This window comes from Elephas maximus, chromosome 7 (genome assembly GCF_024166365.1).
Source record: "Elephas maximus indicus isolate mEleMax1 chromosome 7, mEleMax1 primary haplotype, whole genome shotgun sequence".
Taxonomy (NCBI): domain Eukaryota; kingdom Metazoa; phylum Chordata; class Mammalia; order Proboscidea; family Elephantidae; genus Elephas; species Elephas maximus.
This window is the reverse complement of record NC_064825.1, coordinates 48,725,997-48,739,509: the sequence shown is the minus strand read 5'-3', so window position 1 is coordinate 48,739,509 and position 13,513 is coordinate 48,725,997. Positions and strand designations below refer to the sequence as shown.

Genomic DNA, 13,513 nt, shown 5'->3' with positions numbered 1-13,513 from the left:
ATTATGTTAACATGTAATGAATTTATTACTATTATATCTAAATGAATTAAATATTTTTAAATTTTCTCAGTTAATTTTTAATACAGTAAATATTGATACACATAAACAGAACTCTTCAGGGTCCTCAATAATTGTAAGAGAATAAAGGGGTCTTGAGAAGGAAAACTCTAAGAATGGCTAACCCAGTCAATACAAACTAGTCAGTACTTCCGTGTCTCTGATAGTAAGACACTTTTCCCTACCTAGCACAATGCAATTAAAAAAAGACTGATGTAAAATTGACTAAAAAAGCAACATAAAGTGAAAAAACGCCAGACATTTTATGTTTCTCCTGCTATTACATTTCCTAATTTCTAACCCATGACGTTTGTGTGTAGCAAAATTTTCTACTGTAAACTATGAATGGAATTCCCAAAAGTGCCCCTGCATTTCAAGACAACAGCCAGAGGTAGTAACAAAAGAAGCTCAAGTAAATTTCAGATTCAAATTGTATACTTCAACATTCCTTTATTAAACCACTTATAAAGAAACCATAAGAGTCTACAAGAAGATTATCAAGGCTGGTATGTCATTAACTCAATTAATCTTCATTATAGAGCACAGTACCTTAAATTTTTGATAAGCCAAATAAATACAGTCTAACTCCAAGTCAGTTCCACAAACATGTCTTTAATATCATTTAACAAACTTTTATGTGCTATGTTAACAGCAAATATTTTAGCAATAGCTTAAACAAAGCAAAATTTTACTCAAATTAAAAAAAAAAAAACCCAGGTCAATCTTTTTTTTTCCCCCCTTTTCTTTTTTCTTAAGGCAAGTGGTTAGGCCTATAAATTATTGGATCAGGTCTCAACACACGCTCCACCACCCGCCAGCATCTAGAGTATCCTTGTACACGATCAAACAACACAAGTATAAAACGTTAAACCAATAATTGCGTAAGGAAAAAATTGCGAAAGTCTTCCCCACAGCAAAGAGTAATAAAGGTTACTAATATATTAGCCTTGATTACTGCAAAATTTCATCATCATTCATTCAACAAATATTTCTGAGCATCTACTGTCAGCCTGGCACTATGCTAGGAACTGTGGGATACAAAGAACAAGAAAGGTAACAGTTTTTTATCATCGTGGGACTTGCATTCTATGGTGGAAAATAAATAATTATAAATGTGGTAAATGCTATTAGGGAAACAAACAAGGCTTTGCCATAGATTATAGTTTTTGAAAGCTGAATTGTGGAATTCTAACAGACCTAAAAATAAATAATTCATGAAGAGTGACATCAAATGGCACGGATTCTACATATCTTTGCTAATGCATAAGAAAACTACAGACGTTGCCCATGAAAACAGAGATCACTCTTTCATTGTCAAAGCTACAGAAGAATGGCATTACTTAACTATATAATAGCCTCAAAAGAAAATCAACTTCACAATTTCACAGTGTAAAAAGCATGTAAACACAATCCTAGAACAGCTAAATGTTCTGTAGTATCCTGGATGAAATCCTGGAACAGGAAAAGGACATTAGGCAAAAACTAAGGAAATCTAAATAAACCATGGATTTTAGTTACTAATAACGTTAATATTGGTTCATTATTTTACCAACTGTACCATAATAAAGTAAGATGTTAACAATAGCGGAAACTGGGTGCAGGACATAAGAACCCTCTGTACTATCTTTTCAATTTTTCTGTAAATCTAAAACTGTTCTAAAAAAGTCTATTAAAAAAAAAAATCTAAGATGGCTTTAGGAATTACTTGGGAGAAAAAGTTATTAAAGGTTTAAAGAAAGAAAAGAGAAGCCATAAAACTCTGCACTATAAATTAGAACATAATTTCTCCGGAAACCTGCTGATATGTAAGATCTCTATTCACACTAAAATCTTCCTAGGATGAGAGATTAATGGGCTTTTCATGCAAACTAAATAGCTCTGCATCATAACATAAGGCAGACAATAACATCCCCAGAGTGCACAGTAAGCACTTTAGATCTAATTCATCAATAATGACCTATAGGCTATCTTTTATGTATGGTCTGTCCTGAAACTGACATAAAATGGCTAGACCAGGATCAACCCCACAGGTTCTATCAAGTTACTCACCTAGAGAAGCAAGCTTCAACTTGCTTCAGGAAAACTCGTAAGCAAAGAGGCTATATTTTTCCTTGGTAAGGGGGAAAAAGACCATCTATATGTGAAAGGAGAAAACTGATTGCTCAGGTCCAACTGGAGGCAATTTTGCAACTAGTGTCAACCTACTCTAATGCCATACAACTTAGTATAGATAGTTCAAAGTATTAATAAAAGCTCTGAATCTACATCAGTACCTGCCTTCCAGTCAAAACAAATAACTAACGTTTTCTACAACCTCACCTAAGACATCTAATAGGTACCCAATGACACATAATTTGGGGAAACTAATCTCTCAACGTCTGAATTTTTAAAGATGGTCAGGAAACGTGTGAGAAAAACAAATGAGGGTGATAATCTCTTAATTGCCGAGTGTCAAGTCGGCATAATACAGCACAAAACTGGAATTACTACAAGAAGAAATTTTAGAGACAACCATCACTAAATTAGGTTCTTGTATCTAATACAAAATACAGTAGTGACAACAGAAACCTGACCAGGTAAATGACATTACATTTTCACTCATCAGATAGTATGAAATGTCAAGCATAAGAGTCACTTAGCCAAAACGATGTAACATATGTAAATCTACTTTCGATAACTAGATGATGAATCTATTACTACCGTACTCCATTCCTCCCTAACCCCAAAGGAAATCCTACAAAACAAAGATGCTCGTTACTCTCAAGCCTCTTCTCTCAGAAATCCTAAATATATAATCGGAAAATACTGAAAAGGAAATGAACAATTAATAGTTTTCCAGTAATTCCTGCCTGCACCACCATGAGAATCAGTCACCGCTTTAGGATGAAACGAGAAAGAGGGGAGGTGAGAGGTAAAAAATTCCAAGTAAAATGATCATGACATAGCGTCTGGCAGAGATCTGAAAAGCATCAACACTACCAAAAGAATTGTCAGTGATGAAAGTCAGAGAAGAAAATGGGGGTTTCCGACAAGCCACAGCTCAACCCAAGGGGGGCAAAAATCGCACCACCGCCGCCACCCCATTTTCAAGTCGCCTCCAATTCAGATATCTACCATAACCCAAACTAATTCCCCACGGAAGTGAGAACCATCCAAGAATTTTCTCCGACCACCATTTCCCACCTTCTATAGGATCCGCACTTCCCAGAGCCAAGCCCCTGGGGAAAACAACGCCCAGATCCCACCCTCCTTGCCCAAGGTTGCAAAGGGCCTGTTCCCCGTAGTGTGGCTTTTCGGGGTAGGCCTTGCAGAGCAAATGAACTGGGCAAAGAGCATGGAATTACGGGTGCGGTTCAAGAAAGGGGGCTGGGGTTGAGAAGACGACGGAGACTGGAGGAAGAAAGGGACAGACAGGAGGCAGGGGCTGGGCGGGGTGAGGACTGGGGAGGGCAGATCGGGAAGAGAGGGAAGGGCTGCGGCGAAAGGAGGCGGCCGAGTCGGGGAGCGAAGGGCCAGGAGATAAAGAGTAAAAAGCCGAGCGACGGATGAGGACGAGGAGAAGCCGGGGGCAAGGCAGGGTCGGCGAACGCTGGGAAGGGCTGGGGGTGGAAGGGAGCACGAACGCGAGGCCGGCAGGCAGCCTCCGCGGACGGAAGGGCCGCACTGGGGGCGGTGCGGCGAAGCCGCGGCCAGCTGCCAGGAGTGGGGGAGCCGCGCACTCACCGCTCTGCTCCCCCAGGAACACCAGCTTGAATTTCCTCAGCGGATTCCCGAAGTCTCCGCCCGCGGACATGATGGAGCCGGAGGAGCTACCGCCGCCTCAGTCCAGAGACCTCCCGCGCCGACGCTGCTCCAACCGACAGACGAAAAAGGCGAGAGGAAGGGCAGAAGCCGCGCTCTCTCGGCCCCTGCAGGGCCCGGCGGAGAAGCAAGGCTGGACGTGAGGACTCCTCAACAGAACGCCACGGAGCCGTCGCCGCCGCCTCCCCACAGAGTCGCCTAGCACCTAGAGAGGCCCGCGGCTGGAAGGGGAAGGAGGGCGGTGTCGGAAGCAGTCACCGGTGTGCTCGGGGTTCCCAAGGTTAGCGCCCTTGTCAGCCGCGGCACCCGGCACGAAGACTGGGATGAAAGAGGCGGAGGGTGACGGACCCGGAGCCGCAGACGCGCCTGGGACCGCTCAAACGCAGCGCCTCAGCTCCCCAGCTGCCGCTGCCGCCGCCGCCTCCGCCTCCGCCGCCGCCGCAGCCCAACCTGCTGAGTGCGCGAGCCTCTGGCGCGGCGCGGGGCGAGCCCGGGCGCGAGCCTGCCACCCCTTCGGCAGCCGGCGTGCGTGAGTGCGTGCGTGCGTGCGTGCGCGTGCGCGCCACAGCCAGCGCCTTCCTGGTTCGCCGGATCTCCCTGCTTCTCCATGAGCAGCGAGACGAGGGAGGGTTCGATTGCCACGCCCATCGGGAGAAGGAAGGCGGAGTTGGGGCGGAGCCAGCGGAAAATAAGGGGGTGGGATTTGGGGCCCTTACGTCTCTTACGTGATGAGCCAGTTAGAACAGACCCATGGCAGGCAGAAGCGGGAGGGAGCTGGCGGCGCAAGAGTGGGCGCGGCCCTCGTGCCATGGAAAGGATCGCGCCGCGGCGGCCATATGAAGTGTGGCGCGTCGCAGCCTCAGTGGAGGGAAGGCGAGGCGAGGCGGAGGCGAGGCCGGGGCAGAGGTAGAAATGACCCTAGCAATGTGCGGGTGGGTTCGGGGAGCTTTAGGTGCCTCTTTTTTGAGCCCTCAGCTCTCCCTCACCTTCCTCAAATCTGCCATTTAGCCCTGCACCCTTCTGCATCTTTTTTCTCATCATCATTCCCCGCACGGCATCTTACTAGGTACATCATCCCTCGTTGCTCGCAGGGGGGTTTCGTAACTGCCAGTAGCAGAACTTCCACAATTTGCGGATGAGGAAACTGAAGCCCAGAAGGAGGAAAATGAATTTTAAAAAATCCCCACAGACAGGTTTGAAATCCAGGTTTTCTTATTTTCCCCCACTGAAGCGCTGCAGCCTGCTTATTGATTAGCCCACCCACTCCCTGGCCTGACCTGGCTTGGTTTTCTGTTACCAGCCCTTGTTTCTCACACGTTGACAACTCTAGGGGTAACGCCCACCTTCCGCCAAGGTAGAAAAGACTTCATGTAAACCAAACCCCTGATTTCACAGGTGGTGAAACTGAGACCGTCATAGGAGAACAGCTTTGCAGAAAGTCAGTCAACGTTAGGGGCGGAGCCTGAGCTGGAGCCCATATCTGGGCAAGGGGATGTTTTAAAGCTCTCCCTTTCCTCCTAAAGCAGGCCTTCTGAATTGGCGAGAAGACTTCCCTTAAATTAAACCCATTAACCCGTTGCCATCGAGTCTATTCCGACTCATAGTGACCCTATAGGGCAGAGTAGAACTGCCCCATAGAGTTTCCAAGCAGCGCCTGGTGGATTCGAACTGCAGAGTTTTTGGTTAGCCATTGCCCTTAACCATTAGGCCACCAGCGTTTCCTCCTTTAAATTACCCATCTAAAACATGTGCGTTTCACTGTGAAGAGAGTCCATAGCTTTCATCAGATTTTCAACCAAGTAGGTGATCCAAAAGGTAAAAGATTAATGCCACAGTCAAGAGGCGCTTAAGGAGACATGACAACTAATGTGGTATCCTGGATGGAATCCTGGAACAGAAAAAGGACATTGGACAAAAACTAAGGAAATACGGATAAAGTGTGGACTTTAGTTAGTAACAATATATAAATATCAGTTCATTAATTGTAACAAATGTACCATCAGAATGTAAAATGCTAATAATAGAGGAAACTGTGTGAGAGGGGCATATGGGAACTCTGTACTATCTGCTCAATTTTTCTGTAGATCTGAAAGGATTCTGAAAAATAGTCTCTTCATAAAAGATAAATAAAAGGTTAAAAACCACCAAATTACAAAATTTGACAACCCCACAACTTCAGCCACACCTACACCATGCAGCAAAACAGGTCCAAAAAGTAATTCCTGCCTTTGAAGAGGGCATTTTTAAAAACTGGCATAAAAAATACTTTCCAGGAGTCAAAATGGGCCGCAAAAATCAGAGACTACATCACCCTGAGACCAGAAGAACTAGATGGTGCCTGGCTACGACTGATGACTGCCATGACAGGGAACACAACAGAGAATCCCTGAAGGAACAGGAGAGCAGTGGGATGCAGACCTGAAATTCTTGTATAAACACCAGACTTAATGGTCTGACTGAGACTAGAAAGACCCTGGAGATCATCGTCCCCAGACCTTCTGTTAGACAGGAACCATTCCCAAAGCCAACTCTTCAGCGGACAGGGATTGGACTATAAGACAGAAAATGATACTGGTGAGGAGTGAGCTTCTTTGATCAAGTAGTCATATGACACTACGTGCAGCTCCTGTCTGGAGGGGAGATGTGAAGGCCAAGAGGGGACAGAAGCTGGCTGAATGGACACGGAAACACAGGATGGAGAGAAGGAGTGTGCTGTCTCATTAGGGGGACAACAACTAGGAGTAGCAAAGTGTATATAAGGTTTTATATGAGAGACTGACTTGATTTGTAAACTTTCACTTAAATCACAATAAAAATAAACTTTCCAAGTTAACAAAAAATATGTCCTTAAACATTTGTACATTGTGTCTTACGTTCACAAAACAAATTTATATACCCAAAAAACCAAAAACCCACTGCCGTCGAGTCGATTCCGACTCATAGTGACCCTATAGGATAGAGTAGAACTGTCTGATAGAGTTTCCAAGGAGCACCTGGCGGATTCGAACTGCCAACCTCTTGGTTAGCAGCCGTAGCACTTAACCACTATGCCACCAGGGTTTCCCAATTTATATACATATTTTCATTATTCAGGTGTTATTATTTACTTAGCTTATAGAAATGGCAGGGTTAAATAAGCACCTTTTCAAGCCCAGGGATGAATCACTGACCTACAATAAATTAAGGGGAGGAACTGAAGTTCTTAAAATGTCATCTGTTCTGGCCTATCAGGACAATAGCTATAACCACAAATCTCCTTTCTATAAAAATTTACTCACTTTTGGTTCCCTTAGCCAAGTGACAGGATTTTGGCACATGAATCTAAAATGAAATGGTAAAAACCTGAGTCATGACTTGGACATTTGATTATTTAACTATTTGATTTTAAAAGTAGTTCATCAGGTCTGGTAGGGCCCTCCCACCAGTAACCCAGAACCCTGGCATGCACAAAGGGCAGCCAATACCAAGAGATATTTTAAAAGCTCTTGCAAGCAAAAGTGAGTGGCAATTTTTTCTTTCTGACGGGTACCAAGTTTTCAATACATTTCCTGAAATAGCCTTTAAAGTAACATCTGAGAATTGGAACAATAACTACTTTGTACTTCTGCCAGAACTTTATGAATCAATTTCTCCATGCTGCGTTGGCCCCTGTAGTCACCTAAACAGGTGATGCTATTCCCTATCATTTTGAAGAAAGTGTGGTATAATCCACCACTTACCACGAATGTTTTAATGTTTCAAGCTGATATTTTCCGTTGGCACACACACAACCTCATTCTCTGAAGGTGCACTTGTATTTATCAGGTACCTTCTCTGTGTAAGTCACGTGTTTTGTCTTCATAGATTTTATGATCTGAATATTGCATGATAAGTGCTGTGGAGTTCAGCAAAAGGAGAAATTGCTTGGAAAAAGAAGGAGTTACAAAGGCCCTTTTCAAGGCCACTTTCACCTCTATGATTTCCTACACTCACTTCTCTTTACCTTGAATGCTTATGCCCTCCTTTCTTTTCCCCAGTTCTTACTCATCCTTCAGGTGTCATAAGAAGCCTTCAAGGACATTTCCAGTCTGTCGCCACCCACATCAACAGTTTAAGTGTTGCTGCCTGTCTTCCCATTGTACCCTGTTCTTCCCCACCACTTGTTGTTTTTAATTATGTTTTCCCCACCTGACTCTAAGCTCCATGATGTCAGAACTCAAGTATTGTATCCCTAACACTTGAATGGTGCTTTTTGATATAATAACTATGCTACAGATATTTGCTGAGTAAATCAGAGGAATTATGTTTAGCTATCTTTATAGGATAATGGGATTTGGGCATGTAAAGATAGAAGATGACAGCATTTTGGAGAAAGAACACACAAAACCATGTTACGTAAATTCGTTTCTTAACATTGCTTATGAAAAAATTTACAGATCAGATCTAGTTACTAAAAACTGGGGAAAAATAGGAGAGGACAGCCTTGGCTGCTCCAAATTCAAAGTAGCTAGAGCAACTTTCTTTAATCAATTTAAAAGAGTTCTCTAATTTGAAGCTCTTGAGTGTGCCCAGAAATCTAGCATACAGGAATTACAACCTAATTATAGCACCCTTTGCACCTTGAAAGAAACCAAACTTCTTGAGGAAAGACTGAGATTTCATCTTATTCCTGGTGGCAGACACTATGAGTTGCCTACCCAACAGCACACATACACACACAACACACTTCCACAATATATTCTAGAGATGACAGATACTTTTCCAGCTTGTCTTCAGCTATGGTATAGGCGGATGACTCAATCTGACCCACTGGAGACAAAGGAAATATGCTAGAGGATTCTGAGATAAATTTTCTTCTCCAGTGAAATGAGATACACGAGGGAAAACTGCCGTTTCTCTGCCATAGGATGTGGTTATGTAAGGACGTGATACCTACAGGTAAGTAAACCACCTTGTGAACATTACTACTTAATTCTGAGAATAAAAGCCAACACACTGATGATGGCTAAGCAGAAAGCTAATAAGCATCATTGGGCTTTTCAGTGACCTTGGAACTGGCCTTCCTCTGGATTTCTTTTGGTGAAATAATAAATGTCTTTATATTTTGTGATGTCTTTAATAATATAAATGTCTTTGTATTTGTCATTGTTACTTGCAGCTGAAAGCATCTGATGTTCTTATCTTTAAATCCCTTAAAAAGCCTTGCACAGTTCCTTGAGCATTAGACACTCAGTAGTGTGTGTGTGTGTGTGTATGTGTGTGTATATAGTAATAGTTATAAGACTTGAACTGCCTTTTTCTGTTTACTACCCCCTAAAAAGGATTTATTACTGTTGGAGAGGCAGGAAATCAATAGAGGGAGAAAAACTATCCAGGTAAAAGGACTGAAATCATAGTGCTCATATTTGAAACAAATAATAACTCTGGCAGGAGTTCAAATTCCATCAAATACAGAGTCCTTCTAACCTACTCTGCAGGTTATTATAATCATTGTTGCTAAAAATAATGGTGGGTCAATATACAAAGCATAAAAATGACAAATGTTCAAAATTCAAGGTGACCAATTAAATGAGCACCAATTAACACAAAATATATTTAAGAACATCTCTTTTTAAAAGTACCACACACACACACACAAAATGGTGGTAGAAGGGTCTCATGTCAACACCTGTTTTCTAAATACCTTGACCTACAAGTATGTGGCATGGGAAAAGAATAAAGGTTATTTGATGAAAGTGGAAGAGAAGGTGATAGAACTCCAGCAGAATGATCCTATCTGTGATTATAACCAACTCACAAGCTAAATCAGAAGATATTTTTGCTACAGATTGATCTACAGCATCTATTTTTGATAATCCCATTTTGTTCAGTTCATATGAATCATGGTCCCTGTTATGAACAATGTGCTTTCTCAAAGTGATATAGGTGGGGTGTTACTTCCAGGCTTTGAAATTGCATGGGGGAAGAAGTTGCTTCTTTTTTTGCTAGTCCAAAATGTGTAATACTTGACATATTGATGAAGCTCTCCTCTCCCCACACTCTATCCCCCACAAATAATAAAGTCTCCTCTAAGAAGTACAGGAGAATGAATCACTCCACCTGCTACTAAGAGATAATCACTCTCAGAGTAGAAGAGAACAACTCCTTCTATTGCTGTTTATTTAAAGAACAGAGCATCTTAGGACAGAAAAGTGAGACCAACACTGTTTGCACTGAAATACCAACAGACTGTGCAGCCAAATTGTAATTTGCCTAAGATGCCAAGAGAAACTATCTTTCCATGAACATTTCTTCAGATTTTTGAATAACACGAAGTGACTAAGACTTCATTTATATAAAAACTTAAAGATATAAAAATCATTACAGTAGTTATATATCTTCAAACTATCCACTGAGATGGTAAGTCCCAGGATCAAGAGCTTTAGACCACAAAATTATGGGGAAAAAAACTGAGCAGACTTACAGTCTGCCTCCTTCCTTTTCTGAAATCATGCCAAAACAAGAATAAAAAATGGAAATACATGGAAACTAATAATGGTGATGGATGAACAGCATGATGAGCGTAATTAATGTCACTGAATTGTGTACACAGAACATGTAAAAAAAAGTTAAGATGGCAAATGTTTTCTTGCATATATATTCACCACAACTTAAAAAAAAAAAAAGAAATGCTAACTCTGGCTTCAACGACAGTAACCCAGAGCCATAATAAGTTGGGAGACAAAGAACAGTGGTAACTGACTAAAAAAGAGCATACAAAGGTCTTAACCAAAAAACTAAGCAAAACCCCTTGACATCCAGTCGATTCCAATTCATAGCTATCCCATAGGACAGAGTAGAACTGTCCTATAGGGTTTCCAAGAAGCAGCTGGTGGATTTGAACTGCCAACCTTTTGGTTAGCAGCCATAGCTCTACTGGAGGGAGAATAACGAGAAGTAAGCCAGCAAAACAAGCAGAACCCCTGAAAGGTCATGAATGTGAAGCATCAGGTCCTACAGAGGGTGGGTGTTATAGATTCAATTGTGTCCCCACCTATACCTGTGGATGTAATCCTATTTTGGAATAGAGTTTCCTTTGTTATGTTAATGAGGCCATGTCAGTGTAGGGTATGTCAAACCTACCCACTTTTCAGATATAAAATGAGCAGATTGGGCACAGAGAAGCAAGCACAGATGGAAGGGAAAATACTTGCCACATGGAGATTGCCAAGCAATCCGGAAATACTGGGTCTGCAAAAACTTAAAGAGATCTCTTGCCCCCCCCCCAGAGACCACAGAGAGACCCCTTCCCCTAGAGCCGGTGGACAGAATGCCGACCTCAAGCCTCCTAAACTGTGAGAATATAAAGTTCTGTTCTTTAAAACCATCCACTTGTGTTATTTCTGTTATAGCAACACTAGGTATTAGGAAAAGGGGCCAAAAACAAGAAAACTGGTCAAAGTGTATGTAAACAAAACTATTTCTCTATATAGAACTTGAGGAATTGAATACAAGGGCCTCTAGGCTCACATAGCCAAGCGTAATATAGTACTAGGGTAAGGTGCTGGCAAAAGATGTTGTTGTTGCTGGGTGCCCTTGAGTTGATTCTGACTCATAATGACCCCATGTGATAAGTGAATTGAGAACCAATTGTCTCTCCCCAACAACCTTCCATAACACCGACGACAGCTAGTCTTATGTGCCTGAAAAAGAGACTAAAAAATCCTTCTCCAGACAAACAGAAACATCTCAGGGAAAAGACATCACGAATCTTGAATATAGAAGTCCTTCAATAAAAAAAACTAGTTCACCAACAAATCATTCTTGTAATGAACTCTTCTAATCAATAACCCCTACACACTCACTCACACTGAGTTTCCATTTAGTTTGGTGACTACTACTTTTTTTTTTCCCCTAGTTCAAAAATTTATACACAAGTTGTTTCGTGACATTGGTTGCAATCTCCACAATGTGTCAGCACTCTCTCCCTTTCCGCCAGGATTTCCTGTTTCCATTTGCCCAGTTTTCCTGTCCCTTCCTACCTTCTTGTCTTTGCTTTTGGGTGGGTGTTACCTACCCATTGGGTCTCTCATACTTCGATTTATCTAAGAAGCAATTTCCTCACGTGTGTTATTGTTTGTTTTATAGGCTTGTCTAATCTGTGGCTGAAAGGTAGACTTTGGGAGTGGCTTCAGTTCTGAATTAGAAGGGTGTCCAGGGGCCGTAGTCTAGGGACTTCTTATAGTCCCTGTCAGACCAGTAAGTCTGGTCTTTTTTGTGAATTTGAATTTTGTTCTACAATTTTCTCCCACTCTGTCCAGGGCCCTCTATGTGATCACTTTCAGAATGGTTGTTGGTGGTAGCCAGGCATCATATAGTTCTTTCGGGCTTAGGCTGGTGGAGGCTGTGATTCATTAGTTCTTTGGACTAATATTTTCCTTGTGTCTTTGGTTTTTTTTTTTTTCCTCCTTTGCTGTGGACAGGATAGGACCAATATTTGTACTGGCTGCTCACAAGCTTTTAAGACCTCAGATGCTACTTTCCAAAGTAGGATGTAGAACATTTTCTTTATGAACTATATTATACCAATTGACCTAGATGTCCCCAGCCCTCAGCCTCAATAACTCAGTCCTTCAAGGTGTTTAGATGTGTCTAGGAAGCTTCTATGGCTGTACCCGCTTTGTACTCTATTTTATATATATGAATATACATGCTGTATGTACAAATATGTATGTAAAAATAAACTCCTATATGCCTTCCTTCACCTATTCAGCATACGTATCTGCCTATGTACCTGCTTGTAAGTTATTATTTGTTTTTACTATTGTCGTAGGGTTGTATATGCTCTAGCATTTCCTGTGGTTGTCTTTTGATTTTTTTTCACCTGTATTCCTGCATGTGCCTTCCTTTGCCTTGGTCAAGTTGTGCTGACTTCCCTTATATTGTATGTTGTCTTCTCCTTCTCCAAAGTTAACATTTGTCTACTATCTAGTTAGTGATTTCCCCTCCCTACTCCTCGTCCCCTCTCTCACAACCATTGAAGACTGTTTCTTTCTGTGTATAAAACTTTTCTTAAGATTTTATAGTAGTGGTCTCATACACATATTTATCCTTTTATGATGGACTTATTTCACTCAGCATACTGCCCTTCAGATTCATCTGTGTTGTGAGATGTTTCATGGATTCATCATTGTTCTTTATCGTTGCTTAATGTTCCATTGGATGTATGTACCTTAATTTGTTTATCCATTCATCTATTGATGGGCACAAGGGTTGTTTCCATCTTTTTGCTATTGTGGATAATGCTGCAGTGAACATGGGTGTGCATATGTCTATTTGTGTGGCAGCTCTTATTTCTCTAGGATATATTCCTAGGAGTAGGAATCCTGGATCATATGATATTTCTATTTCTAGCTTTTTAAGGAAGCGTCACTTTGTTTCCCATCGTGATAGTACCATTTTACATTCCCACCAGTATTGTATGAGAGTTCCAATCTCTCCACAACCTGACCAGCATTTATTGTTTTCTTTATTTTTGATCAGTGCCATTCTTGCAGGGGTAAGATGGTATCTCATCATGGTTCTGATTTGCATCTCTCTGGTGCAGTGGATAAGAGCTCAGCTGCTAAACGAATGGTCGGCAGTTCAAATACATCAGCAGCTCCTTAGAAACCCTATGGGGCAGATCTCCTCTATC

At 41.8% G+C, this 13,513-nt stretch overlaps 2 protein-coding genes across 3 annotated transcripts in view; one reads left to right on the top strand and one right to left on the bottom strand.

Annotated features, from left to right (window-relative positions):
- Positions 1 to 4,389, bottom strand: part of RAB6A (RAB6A, member RAS oncogene family) — a 67,118-nt gene extending 62,729 nt beyond the window's left edge. The window contains exon 1 of one of the 2 annotated variants that reach the window (XM_049889862.1): positions 3,781 to 4,389. In XM_049889862.1, the coding sequence (XP_049745819.1) occupies positions 3,781 to 3,850 (70 nt within the window). In that variant the 5' untranslated portion in view covers positions 3,851 to 4,389. The remainder of the gene's footprint in view (positions 1 to 3,780) is intronic. The other variant, XM_049889861.1, reaches the window with a different exon arrangement.
- A 197-nt stretch (positions 4,390 to 4,586) lies between these two features.
- MRPL48 (mitochondrial ribosomal protein L48) overlaps positions 4,587 to 13,513 on the top strand; it is a 99,431-nt gene continuing 90,504 nt past the window's right edge. Inside the window, exon 1 of the mRNA XM_049889852.1 lies at positions 4,587 to 4,764. Within this exon, the coding sequence (XP_049745809.1) occupies positions 4,587 to 4,764 (178 nt within the window). The remainder of the gene's footprint in view (positions 4,765 to 13,513) is intronic.